Source organism: Oryctolagus cuniculus, chromosome 2 (assembly GCF_051225735.1).
Source record: "Oryctolagus cuniculus isolate XC-2025 breed Fujian yellow rabbit chromosome 2, ASM5122573v1, whole genome shotgun sequence".
Classification (NCBI taxonomy): Eukaryota; Metazoa; Chordata; class Mammalia; order Lagomorpha; family Leporidae; genus Oryctolagus; species Oryctolagus cuniculus.
The window spans coordinates 10,554,408-10,563,993 of NC_142868.1; the positions used below are offsets into that span (position 1 = coordinate 10,554,408).

A 9,586-nucleotide genomic window follows, 5' to 3' on the forward strand; every position below is an offset into this window, starting at 1 on the left:
CAAGATAAAAAGGTTTAACTTAATAAGAGTTCTTGAGAACAAATAGATTTTAAAGTGAAACTACACAATCCACCAACAATATATTTCACTGAATATAGTAGTATATTAAAGATAGCCAATAAATTTGATTCTTTTTGAGACAACATTATGTAAGCATTATTTATGGAATGCATTTGACTATTACATTGAGTGACATCTTTTTATGGTACAAAATCATTGCTATTACATGCAAGGTTTTGTTTTTTTTTCTTTTCAATTTTTATTTAATAAATATGAATTTCCAAAGTAGAATTTTTGAATTATAGCAGCTTTTCCCCCCATAATCTCCCTCCCCCCCACAACCATCCCATCTCCCATTCCCTCTCCCATCCCATTCTACATCATGATTCATTTTCAATTATCTTTATATACAGAAGATCAATTTAGTATATACTAAGTAAAAATTTCAACAGACTGCACCCACAAAAACACACAAAATATAAAGTACTGTTTGGGTAGTAGTTTTACCGTTAATTCGCGTAGTACAACACATTAAGGGCAGAGGTCCTACATGGGGAGCAGGTGCACAGTGATTCCCGTTGTTGATTAACAATTGACACTCTTGTTTATGGCATCAATAATCACCCAAGGCTCTTGTCATGAGCTGCCAAGGCTATGGAAGCCTCTTGAATTCACCAACTCTGATCTTATTTAGACAAGGCCATAGTCAAAGTGGAAGTACTCTCCTCCCTTCAGAGAAAGGTACTGCCTTCTTTGATGGCCCATTCTTTCTGCTGGGATCTCACTCACAAAGATCTTTCATTTAGGTCATTTTCTTTGCCACAATGTCTTGGCTTTCCACGCCTGCGAAACTCTCATGGGCTTTTTAGCCAGATCCAAATGCCTTAATAGCTGATTCCTTGAGGCCAGAGTGCTGTTTAAGTCTTTTGACATTCTATGAGTCTGCTGTGTATCCTGCTTCCACATGTATGGTTTTGAAATTTTATAGATTTTGTTTGTTACTTTTAACTAAGATTTCTATTTCTCTGCATTTAGCCTATAGTTGATCTGCAGAAATAAAGATAAACACACACAAAATATTCCTGTATGATGATCTCAATTTGTTGAAATCCCTACATAGCTATTATATCTTTTCTGTATATGAGACCCAGAGAAACTAAGGGACTTGCCTAAAAGGATGTAACCATTTAGGTGTAAAGCCAAACAGAATTTAGGATTCTTATCTCCAAACCCCAAATAAGAGGCTTTATGATGAAGAGGAAGCATCATGAGGCTAAGAAGTCATGGATTCTAGTCCTACTCTTATTCCAGAAGCAAGTTTTCTAACCTCTGGGACTCCATCTTCTCCAGAAAGGAGCTATGTATCAGTAGCGGTCAATACTTTATGGTTATTTTACCACGTGGAGCACTTACTATGTTCCAAGTGCACTTGACAATGGACAGCATTGCCAATCACTCCAGTGGATGCTCAGGCTGCAGTCAGGCAGGCTTCAGTTCCCATATCAGTTCCATAACCATTAGTTCTGTTCCCTTGAGCAAAATAACTTCTCTGTGGCTCAGTTTCTTCATCTACAATGGAAGTAATAAGAATTCCTATTTCATGAAGTCATTGTGAGATTTAAATAAAACAATGCATGCAAATAGAGCACTTCACACATCCCTGGTACTTACCAAAGGCTCATAAATATAAGCAAACTTAATTTTAATTCTTTTATTGTAAATAGTAAATGAAATAGCCTGTAAATGAGGCTAAATAGCCTCTAAAGATTTATATGGTCTGTCTACCTCTGTGATTCCATTCTGGGGAATAATACTATCATGCTCATTGAACAATTTCTGTAGTGACCAATACCTGGATGTAAATAGTGGAGGGGCAGCCAATCTATCATATATTAGTTAATTATTCTAACTTAGTGGTAAAGTGATTTCTAACATACTCAAGGAAATAGACTTAAATTTCTGAATTTCTAAATTTCCAAATTTTTCTATTTCATGTTTGTTGCATCACTCATTTTTTTAAAAGATGTGTCATTTGGTAGTACAGTCTTGAAAGTTGGCTGAATTGTGTAGTGTGCTATTTGCAGTCTTATATTTAGAAGAACTATTAATGGAACTCTAAACTCTTTTTGAAGGTTTGAGAGGTAAGACTGGACCACTGGGTCTTGCTGGTGAGAAAGGAGACCAAGGAGAGACTGGGAAGAAAGGACCCATGGGACCAGAGGGAGAGAAGGGAGAAGTGGGTCCAGCGGGGCCTCCTGGACCAAAGGGAGACCGAGGAGACCAAGGGGACCCAGGGCTGCCTGGAGTTTGCAGATGTGGAAGCATCGTGCTCAAATCTGCCTTTTCTGTTGGCATCACGACCAGCTACCCAGAAGAAAGGCTACCTATTATATTTAACAAGGTCCTCTTCAATGAGGGGGAGCACTACAATCCTGCAACAGGGAAGTTCATCTGTGCTTTCCCAGGGATCTATTACTTTTCTTATGATATCACATTGGCGAACAAGCACCTGGCAATTGGACTGGTACACAATGGACAGTACCGGATAAGGACCTTCGATGCCAACACAGGGAACCATGATGTGGCTTCAGGATCCACGGTCATCTATCTGCAGCCAGAAGATGAAGTCTGGCTGGAGATCTTCTTCACTGACCAGAACGGCCTCTTCTCAGACCCAGGCTGGGCAGACAGCTTATTCTCCGGATTTCTCCTGTATGTTGACACAGATTACCTGGATTCCATTTCAGAAGATGATGAACTGTGATCAGGACACGGATCTGAATGTTCCAAGCTCACTCTAGCACATCCTTTCATTTAATCTGCGATTCTAGAATGCAGAGAAACCAGGAATGGGATCAAACAGACTCCCACTCAGATTCCAGAGCATTTACAGACAGTTCTAGAAGAATCTATTAAAACAAGATAAACCACCGAACAGCTGAAACCAGTCAAAAATGAACTATGTAAAACAACCCCAGATATGAATTATCTTGAAAGTGATGTTCAAAAATATTTAAACAGATGAAAGGCAATTTTAACAAATTTTATTAAATGACCTGAGTGATAAAATCAATTGTCAAGATATTGCCTTATTAAATGTTCATAAAATTACATTTTTGTCTGTTATTTCAGAGTCATATCATCCCAAGCAAAATCTTTGATAATTCTCAAAGTCTACAGTAAGTCAAAAACCAAAGGTAAGAGATGCTGAATATTTTCAAGCAAGCTAAAGTGAAGTAATAAGTTTCTTTTGTTTTATTATTCATTTCTTCATGTTTTGTACAAATTCACACAAGGCTTTACTGAGTCTTTATGGACCAGATGTTATGGAACCGAATCAGATTTAATTATGACTTAAGACAAAATCCTACCTTCATACTGGCTAGTGTATGGTGAGCATGGTCTCACATGTCAGTGTCATGAGCACCAAGCAGAAAGAGTGAATCCAGGCTACAGGCACATAATAGCACTTGCTTTTCTTGGGCTAGGACCCAGAGAAGAGTTTGCACATGGAAAAACATTGGATGGCTAAAGTGTGTGTGTTTAAGTGTAGGGTGATGATTGCAAAGACAAGAGGAACTTAGCATCTACATTCCCCCCATCCTACCCTCAACCCATCATTAGTATTTTCTGTTCTTTTTTTTTTCAGTTAAGTTTCAGCACTTAAGAAGAATTGTGTATTGATTACAGTATTCAACCAAAAGTATTAAGTAGAACAAACAAAAAAAATACTAAGAGGGATAACATATTAAGCTGCTCATCAACAGTCAGGGTGAGGGCTGATCAAGTCACTGTTTCTCATAATATTCATTTCACTTTAACAGGTTTCCTTTTTGGTGCTCAGTTAGTTGTCACCTATCAAGGAGAACAAGTGGTATTTGTCTCTTTGGGATTGGCTTATTACACTCAACATAATGTTTTCCAAATTCCTAACAGGGATCACTTTTCAGTTAAAATTTAAACACCTAAGAATAATTGTGTGTTAATTACAGAGTTCAACCAATGGTACTAGAACAAAAAAAATACTAAAATGGATAAAGTATTACATTGTACATCAACCGCCAGGACAAGGGCTGATCAAGTCACTGTTTCTCATAGTGTCCATTTCACTTCAACAAGTTTCCCCTTTGGTGCTCAGTTAGTTGTCGCCAATCAGGGAGAACATATGATATTTGTCCCTTTGGGACTGGCTTAATTCACTCAGCATGATGTTTTCCAAATTCCTCCATCTTGTTGCAAATGACTGGGTTTCGTTCTTTTTGACTGCTGTATAGTATTCTATAGAGTACATGTCCCATAATTTCTTTATCCAGTCTACTGTTGATGGGCATTTGGGTTGATTCCAGGTCTTAGCTATTATGAATTGAGCTGCAATAAACATTAATGTGCAGACTGCTTTTTTGTTTGCCAATTTAATTTCCTTTGGGTAAATTCCAAGGAGTGGGATGGCTGGGTTGAATGGTAGGGTTATATTCAGGTTTCTGAGGAATCTCCAGACTGACTTCCATAGTGGCTTACCCAGTTTGCATTCCCACCAACAGTGGGTTAGTGTTCCTTTTTCCCCACATCCTCTCCAGCATCTATTGTTGGTAGATTTCTGAATGTGAGCCATTCTAACTGGGGTGAGGTAGAACCTCATTGTGGTTTTGATTTGCATTTCCCTGATTGCTAGTGATCTTGTACTGCAAAAGAAACAGTCAGGAAAGTGAAGAGACAACCGACAGAATGGGAAAATATATTTGCAAACTATGCAACTGATAAAGGGTTGATAACCAGAATCTACAAAGAAATCAAGAAACTCCACAAGATCAAAACAAACAACCCACTTAAGAGATGGGCCAAGGACCTCAATAGACATTTTTCAAAAGAGGAAATCCAAATGGCCAACAGACACATGAAAAAATATTCAAGATCACTAGCAATCAGGGAAGTATTTTCTGTTCTAATGGGGTGAAGAGCCTGAAGTTAGAAGCAGCCTGGGGAGTGGCAGGGGAAGTAAAGATGGAAATCGAGAGAAAGAGGCAGTAATTACATCATTCCCTGAAATTGTTCAGTACGATCATTTGCCAGGAGAAACGCTTATCCTAATGATTTCCTGACAAGTAAGGGCACCCACTACTTTACACTGTGGTAAGACGTTGTTTCTCATGAGTTTCCTAGGTCTCAAATTCAAATAAAGCAAAGCCTAAGGCTGCCCGTGTATGAGGGAGCTGTTGGAGGAATGGACAGGGGGAGGAGGGAGAGCACCCCACACCTGAGTGAAGAGAGATCCTCTGAAGCCTTGAGCACCCTTCGTTCCACTCTCTCTTCAGCACCAGCTTCCTGTTCCCACCGACCTTCAGTTTCTCAGTTGATCTCACCCATGACTCAGACGCATGTGTTTCTCTTGCAGTGATGGTATTCCCTGAGTTTACCTCTCTGAGGCTCTTCTAGACCTCCTTCCATGCATTGCTTTCTTTGCCCATTCATTTAATATTATTCTTACTGCCTCCTGTGCTGGCTCTGCCACGATTGATTTGTTGAATGCAGAAGAAGGCCAAGATGAAAATGACACAGCCTCGTTGATGTTAAAGATTCCAGGAAGGAAAAGACTTGCACACTTCCAAAAATGCCTTTTATTGTGGAAAACAATGCGCTAAAATATGGCAAATGCTGTGTTGGAGATAAAAATGCCACGAGAGAGGAGAAAATGTTTACATCCAACTTAGAAAGTGAGAGGGGAGGAACAGGGGACTATTTTCTGCTCCCTGGGCTTTGAGTAACAAGTAGGACTTGGAGGGGCCCAAGCAGAGAAAAGGACACTTGAAACACTTGTGATGATGTGGACAATGCATGAAAGTGAGAACAGAGATCCAGAAGATAGACTGCATTTGAAACAGCCAAAAAGTGCCAGCCTGGAGAGCGATGACTGTGTTCAGAAGAAAGTGAGGAGGCCCTGTGAGCTCCAGAGCCAGGTGCTGCCGTTATCAGAGGAGAAATTTAGTTATATGTAAGGGCAATCATGCTTCTCCTGCCTTTCAGAACTACCTTGCTTCCATTCCGATTGTGCACTTGTTGCTCTCTGTGAGTCAGGAGACAGACAGCAATGAATATTGGACAGAGAGAGAAAAGCTGGTCCAAAGTAGTCCCTTGCTTACAAGTAACTGCTGAAGCCACAAACTATGAAAAAGAGTCAACAGAAATATTTACTCCGACAAACAAGAAAGTGTGGGCTTATTAAGGACCAAAGGATTTGATGGAAAATTTGAAAAATGGGAAAGTTTTTGCAGACAGTAATGACCCCCCCAAAACTGTGTAATTAAGTTTCTTCTGATCATGATCCAAAAATGTATTCATCTTTTAAACATTGTTTGCTTATATTTTAAGTATTTCTTTCATTACAAAGTCTGTTTTGAGTAGCTCATTAAACTGACGATCCTGTCGTTGGTTCTCGCTCAGGAATGCATTTTATTTTGAAATATCTGATGAGGTCATGATGCGCATCAGAGACCTGAAAAAGGAAAGACTATTTTGGTATTCAAAGGATAGGATCTTAAGCAAATACAGGTGACTATTGTTGCTTCAAACATCACAGATATAATTCATCCAGATTTTTTGATATTTGTGTATTAAAGTGACTTTGGTTTTAAAAAATTTCAAGTCACATTGCAATCATTCTTCATGAGGACTGACTTAAAATGAATATGTTTAAGTGATATTTATTGACTTTATCATCTTGTTCCAGAGTGTTTAAGCCATTTACAAAGATAAATAAAATACAGAAATAAAACAGAAGTAAGACACAGATGACAGGAAAAGAGCAAAACAAAAAAGGGCTGGAATGAGGCTAATACAAAACTATGTGAATGTGAACATGTATGTGCCTATGTGCTCATTGATAGGGCACATGTGTTTCCTTGTATTCTTGTGTGCACAAAGACATCCACACAGCATTTATCATTGTGAATAATGTTGCCTGTGATGTAAAACAGATCCCATAAATTCTGACTATACTTTTCTGTATGACTCTATGAAAAAGATTGTAGGCATAAATCCATTATAAATATTAGCTACTTTTGCTCTTTTCTCTCTTTCTCTCTTTCTCTCCTTCCTTTCTCTCTCTCTCTCCCACCTGTAGTTCCATGTTGAGTAGGTAAGCCCAAAACTTAGTGTATTGTATACATTGTCCTTTCTTTCCTCACTGAGTTTTATTCAACGTAAAATTCTTACAGTTCTATCCTCTAAATATACAATTCTGATTCAATGTACCTATCTATCTTCAGTGTCAAGGTTTCATTCATATATTCATCATCATTTTCCCAGATTATTTTTAAACTTTGTAACTGATCTCTTGGCTCCAGCCACAACTCTCCAGTCTATCTTCCATACTACACTGGGTATATTACACTGGGTATATACTTCTAAAATGCAAATCTAATCATGTCACTCCCCAGCTTAAAAACCAGTACTAGTCCACCCAATAGCTACATAATAAAAATTACCTTGTCACTAGCAAGCATACCTTTCTTTTTTTTTTTTTTTTGACAGGCAGAGTGGACAGTCAGAGAGAGAGAGAGAGAGAGAGAGAGAGAGAAAGGTCTTCCTTTGCCTTTGGTTCACCCTCCAATGGCCGCTGCGGCCAGTGCGCTGCGACCGGCGCACCGCGCTGATCCGATGGCAGGAGCCAGGTGCTTCTCCTGGTCTCCCATGGGGTGCAGGCCCAAGGACTTGGGCCATCCTCCACTGCACTCCCTGGCCACAGCAGAGAGCTGGCCTGGAAGAGGGGCAACTGGGACAGAATCCGGTGCCCCGACCGGGACTAGAACCCAGTGTGCCGGCGCCGCAAGGCAGAGGATTAGCCTAGTGAGCCGTGGCGCCAGCCCGCAAGCATACCTTTCTTTCATATCCTTTCTGGTATCCATGCTCATTTTCCTTGGGAAGGACCATACTCCCTTATATGCCAAGTCTATGAGTTTCTCAATGGAATTGATCCTTCCAATATGCAAATCTCCATCCTGATCAATCAGAGCACAGCATTGCAATCACCAAAAAGAACTGCTTCAGGAAATCAGTAAGAGCCAATGAGCTTTTTTTGGGACTTCCAAAGAAAATAATCTCATTTTTTCCCATTGGACTTAAGGCCACAAGACTCTAGCAGTAATCTTACCAGAACGAAGCATGATCTCATTTGAGAATGGAGTTTTTATCCATAGATGAAGAAGCAGAGAGACACAGTTAAAGAAAGGAAATGGGGTCTTGGGGGTCATCATTTGGACCCAGATCTTCTTTGGACTTTTCAGTTAGGTTAACCATTAAATGCTAATTTTTCTTAAGCCCTCTGAGTAGTTAGTCAAGGCAAGAGATGTTATCTAACCTAATATCAACACTAGCACGGCTCATTGGGCTCTTCAGGATCTAGCCTCAACCTTCTTTTACGGTCACATCTCCAAAAAGCCACCCTGGGAACTAGTGTATAGTCATAGTGGCAGTGCCAATAGTGGCCACTTGCTGATCACTTTTAAAGTGCTTTTGGGGTGTTGATCCACTGAGTCCTTGCTATGGCCTGCATGGTTGTGTTTCCCCAAAATTCATAGGCTGATGCATACTCCCAGTGGGATGGGCACTAGGAGGTGAGGCCCTTGGGAAGAGAGTAGCCCAACGGACTCTGCTTTCATGAATGCCACTAGTACTCTCATGGAAGACTCAGAGAGCTGCCTTGCCCCTTGCACCACGCAAGGACACAATGAGAGGAATGCTGTCTGCGTACCTGGAAGCGAGCCCTCCCCAGACTCCAGGTCTCCCAGCACCCTGACCTCGGGCTTCTCAGCCTTCAGAACTATAAACTATTGTTCATATCCTAGCACATTTTTTGTATTTTGTTGCAGCAGTCCAAATGGATAAAGACAGTCCTCATAACAATTATCCTTCCTGAAGGACAGAGAGGTTCAGAAATGTGTGAAGTAAGTCTTTCAGAATGTCTGTTGTCAGAAAGACGAAAAATAAATGGTGTCAAGGATGTGGAAGAAGGGGACCCTTCAAACTGTTGATGGAAATGTAAATAATACAGTCATTATGGAAATAATATGAGGGTTCTCAAAAGAATTAAAAACAGAACTACCATATGATCCAGCAATCCCATTACTCAGTATATATCCAAAGAAATGAAATCAATATGTTGAAGAGATCTCTTCACTCCCATGTTTATTGCAGCATTACTCAGTAACCAAGATATGGCATCAACCTAACAGTCTACAGCTGATGAATGGATGAGAAAAATGTGAGATACATGCAAAATGGAATTCTATTCAGCCATAGAATATGGAGAAATTCTGACATTTTCAACAACATGGGAAAACCTAGAAAATATTATATTAAACAAAATAAGCCAGGCAAAGAAATACAAATGCCGCATAATCTCACTTATATGTGGAATCTAAAACAGTTGATCTTAGAAGCAGAGGGCAGAATAGTATATACCAAGGGGTAGAGTGGTTGGTGCAGGAAATGAGGTAAGGGTGGGTGTTGAGAAGGGATGCTGGTCCAAGGGGACAAAATGTGAGTTAGATCGGAGAATATGTTCAAGAAGTCTATTGTACAACAGCTGATG

General features: G+C 39.9%; 1 protein-coding gene across 9 annotated transcripts in view; it reads left to right on the forward strand.

The window, feature by feature from the left end:
* The window catches only part of C1QTNF7 (C1q and TNF related 7), a 119,676-nt gene extending 116,565 nt beyond the window's left edge, over positions 1-3,111 (forward strand). For all 9 annotated transcript variants that reach the window (XM_008274297.5, XM_089326950.1, XM_008274309.5 and 6 more), the window contains one exon: positions 2,133-3,111. In XM_008274297.5, the coding sequence (XP_008272519.1) occupies positions 2,133-2,764 (632 nt within the window). In that variant the 3' untranslated portion in view covers positions 2,765-3,111. The remainder of the gene's footprint in view (positions 1-2,132) is intronic.
* The last annotated feature ends 6,475 nt before the right edge of the window (positions 3,112-9,586 follow it).